Source organism: Lonchura striata, chromosome 1, assembly GCF_050655825.1.
Source record: "Lonchura striata isolate lonStrDom1 chromosome 1, ASM5065582v1, whole genome shotgun sequence".
Lineage (NCBI taxonomy): Eukaryota > Metazoa > Chordata > Aves > Passeriformes > Estrildidae > Lonchura > Lonchura striata.
The window spans coordinates 30576352-30594860 of record NC_140703.1 but is presented as its reverse complement, the minus strand read 5'-3'; the positions used below and the strand labels follow the sequence as shown (position 1 = coordinate 30594860).

Here is an 18509-nt window from a genome sequence, read left to right as displayed (position 1 = left end):
AGCTTAATTGTACACTTTATTGGCAGAACTGGCTGATGGCAGAAGAAGCATCTTTAAGAGGGCAGACAATCATCCTGGTTCAGCTAATAGGTTTATGGTTCAGCAGGCAAAGGGGATTGCCTGATTTCTTTCTCCTATGGGAGTGGGAGAATTTGCCCCATTTGGCATCCTCAGAGGAAAGAAAAGGACACAGAAACTGTGTGCAGGGGATAGGCAGCTCTTCCTTTAGATGACCCAGCAGAGCTGCCCTTTCCTCTGTCATCCCACAGCTGCTCATAATAAACTACAGTATGCACCTGGTAATGTAGTACTTCAGTATGAAAATACTACTTCATGAAGCAACCTAAATTTCTGTAGCTGAGCTTAAGTCTCAGCAAAATTGAAACAGAATTTCACAGAATAAAAGCCTTTCTGGAAAAATGAGGGCATTATATTGACAACTATCATCAACCTGTTGCACATATTGAAGGTTTGAAAGCCTGTTTAAAAAAACAACCTGATATTTCAGAAACCTGGTTATTTCAGTAGTAGTACAGAGAAGCTGGAAAGTCCTGGAAACTGTTCTTACTTATTTTCTTGGGGATTATGTCCCAGTGGCAACATGTAAATGGAAGTTTATGCAGGGATGTAGTCTCGCTGGTAATCTGAGTCACCTATCAATGTTCCCCAGTAATATCTGAGAGAAGACCTTAGACTCCAGACCAAGAGGCTGCAGAAGTGACTAGATATGTTGTGAGAAGCTTGGGCCCTTGCCATGGCTCTGTGAAAATCCTTGTAGATTCTGTTTGAGCTGAGGATCAGACTGTAGCACTCATCAAAAGCTGTCTTTATAATTCAGCAGCAGGAGGAAGCTGGTGATCTTTGGAGGGTGAAGGCAGGGGGTGTAGTCGTGGTTTTGGTCTGCCTCTGTGCAAGGGATTTGTGTTTCCAGGATCTGTTGGACATGGCAGCATGAGACCCCTCTCCAAGGCTCTTCCCCTCTTCAGGAAATTGTGAATTCATGTGGCACCCCTTAGAAACACAGAGGAATTGAAAAGGCTTATTGATGGTCAATGAGAAAATGTAACTGTAATCAGAATAGTCTTATGATGTGTAGTCTTCACATGCCTCTGCTTCCTACCAACTCTACTGTTTTTTGTACCATAAGCTATCAATAGATTAATGCTGCAGCCATCCTAAATCTCCCATCCTGTGACAGGAGATTTCAGGATTTTCCTATAGTCCCATGTGCTCTCAGTTTGGAGAGAAGATTGAGAAAAACAAAAATAGGAGGCATGTGCTGATCTGTGTGCCCATTTACCAGCAGAAGAAATCATAGTGCTGTCAGTGGGCACTGGTAAGGCTGCAAAAATACAGCTTCATGTGCTCATGGTACAAGGTTTCTTGATGTTTAAGCTTATGTGAGTACTGCACATCTTGAGGTGCTCCAGTTTCTGGGGATTAGTTCTTTGTTTTTCATGCTTAATGTACACCACTGAGAAATATGGCACAGGCATAAAATAATTGGCAATGTGAAATCTGTAGATGGCAACAAAAAAGAAGTCCAATGAAATCAAAAGAATAGAAAGATCACTGACAAATCAGTCTGAATAATCAGTTTTCATAGGTATTGTAGAGGTGAGATAAATAAGCAAAATTATCTGTATAGATGGCATTGTGTGCTGATCTATAGCACACAGTGTTTTTAGTACACTCTTACCATCCCTTATGCATAAGAATTTTTTCAGCCATTAGCTGGTAGTGTGTAAAGTATTGACTGACTACAGAGAGCTTATTTTAGGATGAAATTTTTTGCACTTCTTTAAAGTTTCTTGACAAGAGCGCTCCTCAGAATCGTGGTACAGCTTTAGCTGGTTTTTATGTGTGACAATTCTAGTGCAGAATAAGCCAGATGACTAAGATTTCAGCTGAGACATATGCAAGGGTATGAGTAGATGCTGTCTCTGCCCCAAGACTTTCAGTAAGCAGCTAAACTGGCAATGCTGAGGAAATGAGAATAATAACATGTTTTGTGAGAAGTTCGAAATAGCAATGTGTGTTAATGGAATAGTTCAGAGTCTCAAACAGAAGTGTATTGGATATTCTCTTCCTCCAGTTTTGTATGAATTAGAGCCTATAAAGCATTTTTATAATTATGAATACTTTCTTACTTTCAGGAAATTTATTGCTAGAGAATTGTAGTCTTAAAGAAACATACAAAACAGACAACAATATTTTCAAAAGTACTTACAGAATTAGAAATATATTTATCTAAAAGTATAAAGATTTGCCCTTTTGTTTGGCAGTGCTAAATACAGCTCTCATTTAAGTCAATTTATGTCAGTTAAAATATTTTAAAATGGTGCTTGTTCAGCTTTGCAGTTTTGCACTGGTATGAAATTGCTTCTCATCTATTCTCCCTGCCTAGACTATAATCTGCCAGTGCTATTAATATGAAAATATTTGGATTATGCTTTGACCACTATAGCATTGTAAAATGGCCTTAGATGGTTCTTGGCTTAGAAGAATGGCCCCTGCAAGGTACTGTGCCCATAATAGCTTCTTTTCTTTTGTCAGCTATCAATTTTGCATCCTTGGTTTCAGATAAGAATTCGATGAGATCATCACAATATGCAGAGGTCACCTATCCTTGGGTAGTTTAATTTCTTGTAGTGCCCAATAGCATTAGGAGTAGGTGTGAGTAAATAATTAAAGATTTAATGCATGAGCAGGCTACAAAGCAAGAGAGGACATCACAGTTTCTGTAGGTGGTGGATCACCAGAACTGCCTGAAATCCAGTTTCTTTGGTGGATAAGACTAACACAGCTCTCATGTTTTCCTGATTTTCAAAAGGCTTTTTAAGAAGTGTTTTACTAAGGCCCATTAGGGACATTAAACAGTTAAAATCTAAGCAACAAGTATGTGCATGGGGGAAGGAGATGGGCATAATATAGAAAACAGGATAGAGGTAAATAGTCCACTCTTGCAATGGATAAATGCTGATTAACCAGCAGTACTCTAATATATTAGAGATATATTTATGTGTATTAAATATATACTGTATTTATATACATTCTAAGTTTATAGTATTATTACATTTCATATTTTAGTATGTATTATATATAAATAAAGCATGCACATATATAAATTATCAGAAAAGGGCAGGAACAGTAAGCTAAGTGTGCTGATAATAGCAAAAAAAAAGTACTACACAAGGACCTTTTGAGGTTGAGTAACTGCATAATAAATTGCTAAATTAAATCCAGTGTAGTTAATTGTAAAGTGAGGCACCTATGAAAAAATTATTTCTAACCTCACATATTAAATGATGAGTGCTAACTGACCATTGCAATTCAGGAAATTGCTTTTGAGATTATGAAAATGTCAACTCAGTAGCACTCAGGAAAAACAAAATGAGAAAGAGAAAAATAGAAAATGTCATTATGCCACTGTATTAATCTCATCTGCACCTTTTTTTTTTTTCCTGTGTTTGCTGGTTCTCTCTCATTTTACAAAGAATATAGTAGAACTGGAAGAATTGCAGAGAAGGGCAAGAAGATTAACTAGAGGCATGGAACAGTTTCCATTCAAGGCACAGCTGAATTAGATAGTATTAATCAGGGTGAAAAAGGGACCTTCTAGGTAGGAATCAGCAGATTTGCAAAATCACATAGGGATTGGAAAATGGTTCTGCATCAAGCAGGTATTAGAGATGTAGAACTCCTTAGGAGAGGTTGTTTTGGATGCTCAAAGCTTACACTTTTAAGGAAGCACCAGATAAGTACTTGGGAAATAAATCTATTAAGAATTACTGACCACCTAAAAAAGTATGTCTAGTTTGGGAGAAGTCTTAAGCTCAAAAACAGTAGAGGCTGGTAGAAAAGATGGAAAAAGGTATCTCATATACCTGGCATGTGCTTCCACTTCCCCGTCAATGTCTGATTTTGGCTAATGTTGGAGATGTCATACTGGAGCAGACAGAATTCCATCTAGTTCAGTATGACCATTCTTATATTCAAAATTTTGGATAGGTAGAACTCTGTGTCTAATCTTCCCCATTTTATAGTGAGATTTATTAAATTTTTAAAGTGAAACCAATAAAGTGGCCCATTTTGAAAGAAGTGCAGTAAACATTTCTAGATGGAGTGATGCTTTTTGTTTGGCATCCAGAGCCATAGTCTCTTGAAACAAAAAGATTAAGGAACTTCTGGAGATTTTCTGCTGGGGCATGTACTGAGAGTTGCTCATATTTTCATTATAGCATTCTAAGGTTCCCCTTTCAGACCCATGAAACCTTGGTTAATTTGAACCTCTAGCCCATAGGAATTACATGATTAATTGCTTTGATAATTTTTAAAGCTCAGTGCAACTTCAGAGTTCAGAGCCTTAAAAGTTCCCTGCCAAAACAAATGGTGAGATGCAGTAATAAGAATACATTATTAATGTTAAATTTGAGGACCAATGTACAGCTGTCTAATACAAAATTTGTGTAACTTCATTGTTGACAGTATTTCTACAGGTGTGTTGTTCTATATGTTCTTAAGGTTGTATCTTCCAGGTGCTGGCACAGGACCTTTACAGGTTCCTTTAAGGACTTAAACAGTGAATCTCTTACTTCAGAGATTTATTTTCAAGTGTATTTAAGACTTCATTACCCGGTTGTAAACCCTTTACTCGAAGATCACAGCACATCAGTTACAGTGGCCTGACAGCACATGCTTAAACCAAGTTTGGATAAAGATACAGGTTTTTTGGTATGACACTACTTGGTTTAGTTCCTAGATCTTTTCCTACTGTGCTAGGTGGGATCAAAGGACATTGAAACCTGTGTTGACCCTTTTTTCTTTTTTCTTTTTCTTGTAAAGAGCTGATGTCGGTCACTTCAATTTTATCCTACAATTGAATGTGTTAGTGTATTTATATTCTTTGTGTTCCATTAGTTTTCAAGAGGATTACTGTAGTCCTGTCAAAATAGGTAGTTTTCTCAAAGGAATTAGATAAATTATTCATGAGAAAAATTATAGACCTCAACAGTAGGAAATATTTATGAGACTGCTTAAAGGTTTTGGGTTTTTTTTCACAAGCTTGGCATATAGCAATCTCGTACCCATCCTTCCTGCAAAGATTAGTAGGGAAGAAATTTTTTCTTACTTTTTTTTTTTCTGGTTTGTTTCCTCTGCAGCACTAAAGCTGGGCCCAGAAGCATTCAAATTTGATGGTGGCGTGGAGGCGGTGGCAGTACGGCAGAATGAGAAGTATTACATCCTCAGGCCAGAGGTGATTGAGACCTACTGGTACATGTGGAGATTCACCCACGATCCCAAGTACAGGCAGTGGGGCTGGGAGGCAGCACAGGTAACTGTATTAATTGTCTGTCGGTAATTTAATTTTGTATCTTTCCTCTTTGAAGCCACTTCAGTCTCATGGTAATGAAACACTTCAAGTGGTAATTGATTTTCAGAGTTTCCTGTAAACCAGGGTACATATGAGGGTGCACACAGTTATTGCTATTTTGCATCTGCTGAGTCAGATGCTCAAGTGAGAGGTGCATTCAGCATTACACAGCCCATGAGTTTAGGTGTGGAAATAAAACTCCCTTGTCATGACTGCTACTGACTGTTGTCAGTAGTGCTCAGCTCCCGAGAGTTTCTCTACTTCCCTGCTATTGCTCCAGCAGTCTTTGGAAACAGCTCAAAGCCAGTTTCAGAGATGAGAATAAACATTAAAGATGACAAGACAGTAATGAAATATTTTGACTACATCCAGAGGAGATGAGGGGAAAGCAAAGGAAGGGACAAACCAGGAGACTGGGTAAGTTTATTCTGTGGCTAAAACCCAATTTTGCTCCTGAAGCAAGAGATCAAGAAATGTGGGAAGAGATCTGTTGAGATGCCTGTATTCAGAATATTTAGCTAAGCTCAGTACTATCCCTCCCTCAGCACAGCTGTAACACCTAGAAGAGGCCAAGTATTTTACAGTTGTGTCTTAGTATGGTTTTCCCTTTTAGTCTGTTTTATTCCAACCAGAATTATGTTATTCTGGAGACAGGTTCTGCATTTGTATTCCAGAATGCATTGCTGCTGTCTCAAAACATCAAACATTGAGTCTCATCATCCCTGCTGCCTAAACTATGCATATTTCTAACATGAGAAAGTTAATAACCTACTTCTTGCCTGTGTAGATACAAAATTCTTGCTGATCAGACAAGCTCCTTTCAGAAGTTATGGCTGGATGATCCAAGCTGAGGTGGAGTCCTTTGCAATAGGTTAAAAAATGTACAAGTGTAAAGATTTTCAGGCCAGGATCAGTCTCTTAAGCACACTGCAAAGCATGTGTTTTAATTGTGTTTTCCTCAGTTTTCTCCATTTGCTTTCATTATCTTGGTTCCCATTAATGCTTTCAAAACAAACCCTCCCTTCCTTCTCCTCTGCCTCCAACTTTCTCTGTATGCCGGGTAGGATTTTATTTTATCCTGTCAGCCTCCACTAAAGCTGTAAATCAAGCAGCCCCTGTGCTTAATTGCCTCTGTCCCTACAGACTGCCTTCTTCTGCTTTTTTTTTTCCTTGATAGAAGATTTCTTTATAAAACATAGCCATAAAATATTTTTGACTTTTTCATAAATAGTTTTGCAATCCCCTTCTTCCCACAATTAGGAATTTTCTTACCCCACCATCATACTGGCACAGAAGCTTGAAGCTTTTTGTTCCCCAGGATTGTCTGTTCATTGCATATAGATAATAAGTTCTTGTGTTTATTCTTCACACCTACTCACTACTTTTTCTTCTTCCCTATCACACACAGCTCTGGCTGTGTTTATTCCATCATTTATAAATAGAGAAGAGTCTGGTGTGACACGCAGAGCAGTTGGCTTACTGCTGTTGTACAACACTGTCTGAATTTGTCTTCCTTTTGCCTTCCAACCTCTGAAGCATACTTGGATTTATTATCTATATTTTTTTATAAAACTTATGCACTTTAGTGCAAATCTTATGCTTTGTTCAAGGTCTGTTTTGTTGCATCTCTCCAAATCCAGTGTCTCTGGGGGAAGAGCCAGGAAGTTCAATCTTACATTCCCTCAGTGATCATAAATCCCTGTGACAGGGTCTCTATCTCTTTCCTGATTAAAAAAAAGGCTAATTCTCCCTAATACTGTACTTAGCACTAGAGACAGCATTCATCTCAATTGTATTGGGCCAGTCAAATTGGATGATGGTGTGCTGGGGGGCTGGCTGGAGTATTACAGAAATAAGCATGCAGGATATTCAGGGAAAATACAGAAAATTACTAAAATCCTTTTCAGGCTAATTATTTGAAAGCAGTAAGAGTCACCACTTCATAATAGGCATGTAAAGCCAATTACTAATCTGAGCTGTGTGAATGAAGGGTTCAATTAAGAGTTGTGGACTTGTGTATCTCACTAAGTAGGACTCCACCACAGAGGCAGTGAGTTCATCAGAGATTCTACTAACAGTGAAAATAAATAGCCAAGACCTGAAGCTTGGGCTAACTTCAGGCAAATTGAGGACTGATAGACAGAGAGGAAAGACCTGTATCTCTCTGCTGTCATGAGACCTCAGTTGCGCCCAGATCTGGGGTCCTCAGCACAAGAAAGACAGAGACCTGTTAGAACAGATTCCAGGAAGGGACACAAATATGATCCAAGGCTGGGAGCACTTCTCCTACAAAGACAGGCTGAGAGAGCTGAGGTTGTTCAGCCTGGGGAAGGGAAGGCTCCAGGGAGACCTCATTGCAGCCTTCTAGTAACTAAAGTGGGCTTATTAAAAGAAGTGAGATGGTGTTTTTATGTGGGCAGATAGTGACAGGACAAAAGGCAATTATTTTAAACTGAAAGAGGACAGATTTATATTAGAAGATAGAAAGAAATTCTTTACTGAGAGTGTGATGAGGCACTGGAACAGATTGCCCAGAGAAGCTGTGGATGTAAGTGTTCAAGGTCAGGTTAGATGGAGCCCTGAGCATCCTGTTCTAGTGGCATCCCTACCCATGGCAGTGAGGTTGGAACTAGGTGATCTTTGAGATCCTTTCCAACCCAAGCCGTTCTGTGATTCTGCTTAGAGAAGAAGAGTAGACAGAAAAGAGCCAGACATAAGTTGGAGGTAAAAGAAATATGGTTTCACAGTTTCATGGGTTAGAAGCTGTGAGTACGACAGCTGGTAAAGAAACTGGCACAGCTTTTATGGGCATGTTGTTGGCACAGTTGAGAAAAGTCACATATGCCACAAAAAAACACCCTCAGAGAAACTGAGGGAGCTGGGGTCCAATCTAGAAGCACATCAAATTTTATTTCCAAAGAACTTAGGTTCATGTTGACCTCCCTGTATGTTACAGGCCCTGAAATTTCACTTTGTGTCACTTTTGAGTTGAGACACATGTATTTGGCAGAAGTATACTGTTGAATATTCTCCTGTTCCATTATGTATTTGAATAAAGGAAAATAGAAAATCCACTACTTCTGGTAGTTTGTTCCATTATTTATTTATTTTTGCTGTTTAAGACCCCCCCATATTTTATTTCCTATTTGAATTTGCCTAGTTTCAGCTCTCAATCACTGGGTTTTCCTATGACTTCCTATGCCATTTTAAAATGTCCTTTATTTTCTTTCCAAATAATTTTCATAGATTATAATAAGCAATGTCCTAGCAGGAACTCAGACTGAACTGTCTTACATGGCCATGGAAGGCTTTGAAGTGTCTCTGCATTCCAAAGGTTGTCTCTACCTTCCAGACTAGCCTGGGTCTCTGCAGTTACACAATCTTGATGACTAGATTTAGGATTATGTGCCTGGTTTTATGAAACTCATTTTGTTTGGCACCCAGTTACCAGCAGATTACGCTGTCTGCTGTTATTTACGTGTCATTTTAGCCAGAAGAAGTGTTGCAGTGATTGATAAAACTTCAGACTGCTCCTTGTGGATCTTTGTGAGAAGCAGCTCTATTTTGTGATGATTTTGCATTGCCAGTTCTTTCTTAGAGCACTGTCAGTCAATTTTAAATTGAATTATATTGATATGGTATAGTGCTGCCTTGTCTTCCCATAACATCTTAAATACCATGTCAATTGCCTTAGAAGCTTTTAAGTTTATTACAGCTCTGCGGTTACCTTTATTTATCAAATTTGTAGCTCTCAAAGAATGAAATCAAGCTTGTGACCAAAATAGTTTTCTATAAAACCCTGCTGAATGGTGTCAGTTATCCTCTAATTTATCTCTCTCTCTCTATATATATATATTATATATATATGTATATCCACGTGTCTCTGTAATTGACTGGAACAACATCAGATATGCCATCCTAAAATTATTTAGTCTGCCAATGCCTCATAATGGTAGCAATACCCTTCCAGTTTGCTTGGAGCTTCCCTGTATTCTGTGGTGCAATAAATTAAGCATTGTTTTATCAGGGAGACTGGTCTTCAGCTCTGGAGTGAAAGTGTATCTGGGTGGAAAATTAGATGCCACTACACCAAGTGCTCTGAGGTCTCTGTGAAGACAGAATACAGAGAGTTTCAAGTGGCAAATTTAAGCAGCTTGTCTGTAGCACCAAACTTTTCGGCCAGTTTCCCAAAATTCTGTACAGCTCGGAATCATGGACAAATTATTTGTTCATGTTTAAAAATTTTCTATTTGGATGAATAGCTGTAAAGCAATCTTTCATATGTTTTTTTTCCTGTACAGTTCGTTACTACATGCATTATGTAGAACTCCGATCAGCTAAGGTAGATCTTTGCCTATTCTGAACAGCGTTTGTCTTCCCAAGGAGAAATTTCTGAAGATGCAAGGTTACTTAGTAACCATAAGGAAAAAAAAAGTGGATACAGAGCATACATTTTCTTTCTTCAGGCTTGTAGACTTGCTGACTTCACCAGTGTTGCACTTAGTTACCCAAATATGAGACCTCTACAGCAGAGAGCAGAATCTCAGTACTATCCATTAGCTGCAGTTTCCAAATAAGTTTTGTCTCTTACACTGGCTTGAGGATTTAATTCTTCTGGAGGAAGGAGATGGTGTCCTAACAGTGGTACCATGTATTCCTTGTTTTCATTTTGCTACAGTCACTAGCAGGTTTTCCTGTACAGGCTGTGGCACATAGCATCAGGGTTGCTAACTGGTTGACCAGAGAATCTATGTCTGATCAGAGTGTATACTGGGAATTCTGGCAGGAGCTGGAAACACTGGGGCTTCCTCCTCCATCTTGCCATGCTTCAGAGCAGACAGAAGGTCATGTTCTGCATTATTATAAAAAGGGATATGCCAAGAGCAGGCACTTCAATTTTCTGCCTATAAAGCAAAAGTGCTTTGGCTCTTGTTTATTCATATAACACCTGCCTGGTGGCTGTAGGAGTTCTGGGGAGGAATATGCAAATGGTTCTGTAAACAGTATATGCATTATTTCTTCAGAAGCTAAGCAATTAATTTTTTTCTTTCATTTTTGTTGGTTTGGTTGATTGGTGTGGTTTGATTTTGTGTGAAGAGAGTGGTGTTGGGGTTCTTTGTGTTGTTGATGTTGTTTGGCTGTCATGTGGTAGCTAGCATCACTTTGTTGTGCAAGAGCATGCAGAGATTGTCATGCATTTGGTGCTGTTGGGTTAGATGTGTCACATACCTTTCTCCTCACTGCAGAGAAAATCTGGTCAACCCAGATCTCAGCACGTGAGTAGCCTCAGTATAGCCCTGGCCTGCACCAGTAACAAAATCTGAAAATAATTCATCCAGACACTTTCTCCTTTTAGACTCAAGTCCCAGCAAAAAAATGGAGCGTTTCCATCTAAACTTGGAGAAGGCTGTGCTTGAGATAAGGAATTACAGCAAGCATTAGATTTTGCCAAGAAAGACTGTACCTTTCTTGGCGTAAATCCAGACTCTAGAGCCACAGCCATTCCAATAACATACTTTTGCCAGTCTCTTCACTTGCTTTTCTAAAAACCTTCCTTTTCAGAAATTTGGAAGAACTTTGTACAGTCTGGATTATTCTTTGTTCCATGAACAGTCTCAGATTTCTACAGGGTAAGAGTGTATTCTAGGAGGATGTCAATGGAATACCTGCTGTGCTATGACTTACTGTCCTGGGTATCCTGCTCAACTTTTCACTTTTCTCCTGATTTCAATAACAGCATCTGCTGACTTCTTTGTCCATTTGTCCAGTGGAAAATTCCTCTTTATCTCCCAGTATTTCTAGTATGCAAAGGCGATACTGAGGTCCTTGAAGAGTTAGTTTTGACTGAATCTGTTTTCTCTGCATAGAAAGGGCATCATTCAAAACTTATTTGCTCTCCTGCCTTGACTCCCCTCAGCTTCTGCAGAGTATAACTAGCAAAAATCAGAATTAACAGAAATGTGGGCCTAAAGCACCATGTAGAGAGGAGCTTCACACAAGGCTGTTGGGCTGAATCATAGATTACTGAGCTACAGGTGGCTGTGTTTAGTTGTTGGTAATGACAGACATCCTGAGACAAACATTTTCCTTCATCCCTGCTTCTTTTCTGTCCCTGCATGAATCTATTAAAAGAGTTGGTATCTGCTGAGGAAGCACAGTCAAAGCAGCAGGGAAGCACAAATAACCTGTGAATCATTTCAGAGTCATTTCTTCAGAGCCAGTTTTAATGGCTGATATCCTTGTGTGCTGTAAGGTCATGAATGCGAGTGGAATAATGAAAGTGTAGGCGAGAGGTGCTCTGAGCTACTAACACTTTCCATTCTCCTCCTCTTCCATTGTGCTTTTCACAGTACTGTATTGGAGCTGGGGAGGAGGGAGAATCCATTGGCCCCTTCCTTCATGGATTGTGCATGGATTTAAGCTCCATGCTTTAAAGGTAAAGACCTCTGCTGCAGTCCAGCATGCAAGCTGACTTGAATTTCAGCTGTATGAACAGGAAACTGAGAATAGCATAGGTAGGAGAAGGAGATGAGAGGAGAAAGCAGCAGCTAGCAGAGTTTACAGGATGGAATCAACAGTCCATAAAGATGAGTACAGTATTATATTTCTACTTTCAATAAGTCTCCATGACTAGCTACCAATCAAAGAATTCCTATAACTCTTCAGACTCTTCCAGCTCCAAAATCCAGGGATATTTGTTACCTTCCTGTGCACATCACAGCACTTAATCCATTGACTTGACTGATGTTCTAGCCAATGTCACCGATGAGGAAATGCATGAGCTCAGAGAAAAAGTCTATGGAGTCCTTGTTATGTCATCAGTATCAGCCAACCGTAAATACCCAGGAAAGAAAGTGTTCTTCCCCAGAATACTTTCTTAGCATGTAGCAGTTTGTCAAATGTGGTGTCATTAATAACCCTGGAAGGATGCGACTTCTGTATGTGTCCAGTCTCCTTTTCTTTTTTTCAGCATAAACTGTTAATGTCCATAGCATCCTTCAACAAAGAGATTCACAGCAGAAAAATGCAGCACAAAAAGAACCACCTTCTTTGTTGATCAAGCCTGATATTTTAAAATTTCCAAATTTTGTTTTACAGTTAAATTCTCTGTGTCTTTTCCCTTCATTTTTGCAGGCAATTGACAAGTATTGCCGAGTTAGTGGTGGCTTTTCTGGTGTCAAGGATGTGTATTCCTCATCTCCTACATATGATGATGTACAGCAGAGCTTTTTCCTTGCTGAAACTTTGAAGTAAGTAATTTTCACTCCTGCATCTTTCTGTAAAAACTCAAATCTAAATTCTAGATGTTTCACAGGTAGATAAATGAGGCAAAGACTGATTTTGAGTATTAAGGGCACCAAATGGAATAGAAAGCATGTCCTGAAAATGGCAGGTTTTGTGTCTAATTCAGGCATCACAGCATGTTTCACTGGGAAAAAGGGATTCCAAGTTCATCATGTCTAGGGAGATAGTGTGGCTATTCTGTCCTTCTGCTGGCTCCTTACCAAATTCCTCTAGGTAATTACAATATTTTGTTGCCTCATGTTACCATTATAAAAAGAATGTCAGCCACTGCTACCTCCTCTGTTGTCTTCTTTAATTTTATTTCGCTTACTCCTTCAAGTTCATTTTCTGGAGACTAAAAGCAGTGGTCCCAAAGAGAGAGGCAGCAGTTTCAAGCAGGTCAGGTCAGAGAAACAGTACGACTCCAAGAGCTGATGGTGTATGATTGATCTGCCTTTAAAAGCCAAATAAGAGAATGAAATCTGCTCCTAAGGCATTTCTGTGATGGCATGGCTGACTTTTGATGTATCACCAGAATCCTGTCTGCATCTTAAATAATCACAAGGAGATCTGAAAATTCACTGATGCATCAATGAGTAACTGGATATACTATAGTGCCAACATTGCAGATGGTGGCAGTTCTAGGAAAGAACTCAGCATTTTTTACTGACTTTTGGTTTGGAGCATTTCCTGCTTGTGAAACAAAATATTGAAGAGCTGGATATTAGATGTTTTTGACATTGATGCAATGGGCATTGCCCAAAACAGAAACTGGTTTCACAATGAGATAGCCCAAATGAAAATAAAGATGGAAAAGTTTGGTGTGATGTCTTGAGGAAAAGGAAGATGTTCCTCAGAAGAGGGGCATAAAATATGTCTTGAATAATACCTGCTGTAGTTTTTTTTTTTCTATTGATGATTACTTCTGCATATTCATTCCTCTCAAATTCACATTTGGTAACTGTCCCAAATATGCTTTATTGCTGCTTGGATACTTCAATTTATCAGAGATACACAGCAAATTTGCAAGTTTTGAGCAGTACTTGGAATGAAGGTACCTGTTGAGTGGGAAGGATCAAGATGGAGAAACAGGTTGCTTAAGTTATTCAAAGGAAAATTCTGACTCAAATGAGGAAGGTGAGTTTGAGTAAAATGAAATATTGCTGCTGTGGTGAGAAAGAGCTTGGAGAGCTGCAGCAGGAGAGAGCGAGACAGAAGTATTGAGGAAGGGAAAGGCCTGATACTTTAAAGACTAATGAAGAGTGTGAAGAAGGAGACAAGATATGTGTGACAAAACTGAATCATCTCTGCAAGAAATTTTTATCTGTAAACAGTAAATAGATGAGGAAAGAAAGAAAAAGTAGGGCTCCATTGACTGGATTGCAGATAGAGCTGGCAAATAAAGGCAGCAGAAGAATTGATCAGGCAGTGACACAGGGCTGAAAGCAGCAGACACTCCCAGTGTCTGATAGAAAGTGAAGGAACAGCAGAACACATGTGCACATTCTAGATGTGCCAGAGTCCACTAATGGGAATGACACCCTTTCCTTGTCAAGTGCAGCAAGAGCTGTCTTTTTCTGGATGGCAGGAAAGCAAGCAGGAGGTGAGAGATCCTGTATGCCTATGCTGTTGTGCTTGCACTCACAGCCAGGTTTTCTGTAACAAGGGAAATGTCTTTTGAGTTTTAGCTGCTGTGTTAGGAAACTTTGACAGATCCCTACTACCAGTATGTCCTACAGAGTTATAGCACAGTCACATTCAAAAGTGTGCATTGAGACAAAAGGAACAACAAATACTTGTTTTCTGCATATGCCCAGTAATCCTTATTTTGTTGCATGCTTCATGTCCTCTGCATGTTATTATAATATACAAAATCTGTGAAAACCCTCTGCACAATCTATTGTCCCATTTCCTCTCACCAGAAGCTGAACCAGCTTCCAGAATGCTGATGACAAATCAGATACTGCCATGGTTTAATAGCTTCTCTTGTGCTGCCATGAAGTCTTTGGTTTGGATTAAAGAGGATTAGTCATTTCCAAGTGGGTTTACTCCATTAAGAAAAGCTGTTTGACGATTTCTTCTCTGCTCTCCTGTCCCCCAGATACTTGTGGTTGGTGTCTTGATGTTTGTTTTACGCTCCAGGTCTTTGAAGGGAGACTCAAAAAACAAAAGTTTCTTGGAAAGATTAAAATGCTGTATTTATAACAACTTTTCATTGAAGGACTTGACCATGATAAAAATTACTTCAGATCATCATAATAGGGAAGGTTGTGTGTGTGCTGTAAAAAGATTGAAAGCAAGTAATTTGTTTATAGCTGTAGCTGCTGAACTGTGGAGGCCTGAAGATGGTATGTTGCCCCTGCCTGCCTATGCTCTGCTTTAATACCCATGTTTTTCCATCTCTGTCTTGGTATCCAGGTATTTGTATCTGCTTTTCTCCAATGATGATCTTCTACCATTAGACAACTGGGTTTTTAACACAGAAGCTCATCCTCTGCCTGTTTTACATTTAGCCAACACCACACTGTCAGGAAATCCTGCATATCGATAAAAACAGCTCTATGAAGAGGAAGAGAGACTGTTTTCAGCTCTGTTTTGTTTACATGGACCACTTGAGACTTTAGCAGGAGGGGAGACAGACAGACAGACACTTGGTAAACCTAGACCCCGAGTCAAGCAAGTATTGGCATGGGAAACGAAGCTCTTCAACATATAAATAAGTTAAAAGTTCTGTTTTATACATGACCAAAACACGTGAGTGTGATTTTTGCAGGACGGAGTCTTCACGCGCTTTGAATCCTGGCAAGACATGGAATCTACAGATAATATTAATGCAGCAGCACGAGAAAGAGGAGGCTTTTCCATCCAGGGAAAGGAACTTGCTGCTTGCTGTTGCAAGGAACAACACACAGTCACCTCTTCAGATGGGTGGGTTCCAAATACCTAGGTTTTCTTTTCCTTTCTTTTCCTTTCTTTTTTCTTTTTTTTTTTTTTTTTTTTTTATGATGGCATGAACAAAGCAACACCACTGCACCAGCAGCATCAGGATTTGAATTTCTTTCTGTACCTGTCTCAGTTTTCTAAGGAGCATCTGTCCAGACTGGCAGCCATTTTCAGAGCCTCTAATCTGTTAGACCTAAACTCTAAAGTACAAAAAGTATTGCCTCCTCATTTTCCCTTTCAAAATAATGCTTATATCCAAAAAGAAAAAACAATTAGTAAGCATTTGGTTTGTAGTTCACTGTCAGCAGAGTGGGCTTAGTTCATTTGGCAAGCTCAGTCAGAGTCTGGAGAGTATCACAGGAGTAGGAAGGAGCCTAAGTTTCCCTTCCTCACAAATTATGTCACATGAAAAATGCTATTCTCTTCTTAGTCCTGGTTCTTTTAGCTAAATAAACAGAGAGGACAACATGAGCATAAGTGTTTAATGATTTATATAGGAGGATACAGTATATGGAACTAAAAGAAACTCCCCTTGAGCTAAGCAATGAGAGTTTGCTGCTCTGTATTTTTGTACACAATCTGTTATATTTCATTCTTTGGATACTATTCACAGAACCTTCTCTGTAGGTATATGTGTGTCTGACAGAAGCCTAAAATTGCCCTTGATTTACTTTACAAAACTTGCTTTTCTTCTGGGTACTCCAGTACAAATCCAACATGATCTTTGGAAGCAGCGTAACATCTCTTATATGTGACTGGAAAAAGAAACTGAAGAGTCTCTTCTTTCATTAATTTATGATGCTGCTAAATGCATGGAGTATTTTCAAGTACTTTATGGCTGGGCTGGATAGTATCACTTAAATTGAGTCTTTTTCAGTCTATTTGCTAAAAAAAGTTTCATCTTTCTAGGTTTTTTATCTTTTCAGTTTTGTCTTTCTCGATCTCTTTTTACTGTTATTCAGAACCCCTTACAGCTCAAATTATTCTTTTTACTCCCCTATATAGCTCTCAAATTTTTTTGCCATGGTGACTGGCCCCTTTGCTGACAAACAGCCTTTAGTTGGAGGTTTCCCTCCTAATTAGTGCACAGGTTGAGTCTTTAAAAAATCTCGATGATGATTTTGTACGGAAGCAAGTGGGAGACCTCTTCAGTGAGCTACAGTAGTACAGCATCAGATTTAAAGGGAGTGAGTGCTATTTTCCCTCCTCAAAAATATTTTTATATTAAGTTTTATATAAAAGAATTTTACTCCTTATCATATTATAACACATCTGACTGTAGAGTTTCCCCCCAGAATTACTCTTCATTTGTCTGTGTCACTAACTTAGACATAGAAATCATCATATGATCTAAGTAAAAATGTTGTCAGATGTTTTTTTCCAGACAGTTACTTTAGTTTAAGCGGAAGAGAACATGGGGCTTGGGAAAAGTTTCAGTCTCAATGTTTGTACCTTAATACCAGTTACTTTGTTACTGTAATTTGCAGCAGTATCCTAAAGATAATTTGAGAACTTAAAAAGTAATTAATATAGTAAATAAAACTGATTTCAGTAATTGTTTATTTAAAATTAGAAGTAGCTTAATAAATGGATTCTTCTTACTGGTCCCACAATAATTTATTTTTCTAATTATTATTCACTGGCTTACTGAAGAACTAGTAATTTTTCATTTTCCCAAGTTCAGATATGCTGTGTTTTCAAATTGTTTTTCTGAGAACTGTTATTAGTTTAAAACTGTACTCAGTTGCTTTGTTCTCTTACATGGCTCTGGGTATATAGAAGAAAGAGGAAAAGCAAACCCTCCTGTTAAAAAAAAAAAGAAAGAAAGAAGAAAAAATAATAAAAGTAAATTCTGCCTCATAGACCCATCCCTGTACTCCTCCTGATAAATGCAGGTGTAGAATGGCTGCCAGTCTGTTCAGAGAAAGGTCAAGGAGTCCCAGAAACAGCAAACTTGCTTGTCCTCCTCCATCTCCCTCTTATGAATTAAAGAGGAGCCATTCAAATTTAACCTATCCATGAATCCTAGTGGGTTAACTTACTGCCACAAGAATGCCTGAATTGAAGATTAAGCCATTTCATATTATGGGATGGTGTTCTTCTCAAAGCAGATGTACAGTACTGCTATTTCTTCTTTGTGTACATAAGCAGCAAGTACCAAATAAAGGACACTTGTTTCTTGTTTTCCAGTTACCCCAATAATAGTCAGTTTATTCTCCATCACTCTAAAATACCAACTGGCCTTTTCCTCCAGAAGCTAATGATGTGCAGAGTCTATCAAAAATAATTCATTTTAAGGATTAATTGCTGTGTCTTTCATAAAATTCATCCTGAGATTTCCCAGATCAAGCAGAGTTTGGAGTTTATGGGTTCTGGCTGAGGTACATGCTTAGTTACCAAGCGCCACAGATACTGAAACTTCTGACTGAAGTGATGTGCCCTTGTTCTGAGTCCTTCACAGAAAAGTAGGTTCTGATCTGCAGAATGGCATTATGTGCAATCTGTAGTTCAGACTGTTTTCCCTCTGGGTACATAAGGTACAGTAGAATGTTGCCATTTTCATTCTGTTGCTGCTGTCTTACTTTCTTGAAGATAAAGAGTGTAAATTTAAGCACAAAAATGACTTTTTAGTCCTAGCTGTTTCTGAGTCTTGCACTGTACTCTCTAACAAAACAATCCTCATTTTCTCTAGGTAGCTGTCCCATTTTACAACTCCTACAATACCCTCTCCCCTTACAGAATTAAATAAAACCCAGAAAATCATGTGCATTTTTGGCACACTGGATTTGGGCAAGAGCCTGGAAACCCCTGTCTATTTCCTGTTTGCATGCAGTCAAAATAAGGATGTGTGGTTCTTTTCCTAATCCAAGCCTCAAACTTGCCTGTTGGTCAGGAACTGCCAGCAGTA

The 18509-nt window shown here is 38.8% G+C and overlaps 1 protein-coding gene across 2 annotated transcripts in view; it reads left to right on the top strand.

Moving 5' to 3' along the window:
• The window catches only part of MAN1A2 (mannosidase alpha class 1A member 2), a 131801-nt gene extending 114377 nt beyond the window's left edge, over window positions 1-17424 (top strand). Inside the window, exons 11-13 of one of the 2 annotated variants that reach the window (XM_021549098.4) lie at window positions 5163-5335; window positions 12509-12624; window positions 15077-17424. In XM_021549098.4, coding sequence (XP_021404773.1) covers window positions 5163-5335; window positions 12509-12624; window positions 15077-15209 — 422 coding nt within the window. In that variant the 3' untranslated portion in view covers window positions 15210-17424. Of the gene's footprint in view, window positions 1-5162; window positions 5336-12508; window positions 12625-13666; window positions 13810-15076 lie in introns of those variants that run through there. The other variant, XM_021549099.4, reaches the window with a different exon arrangement.
• The last annotated feature ends 1085 nt before the right edge of the window (window positions 17425-18509 follow it).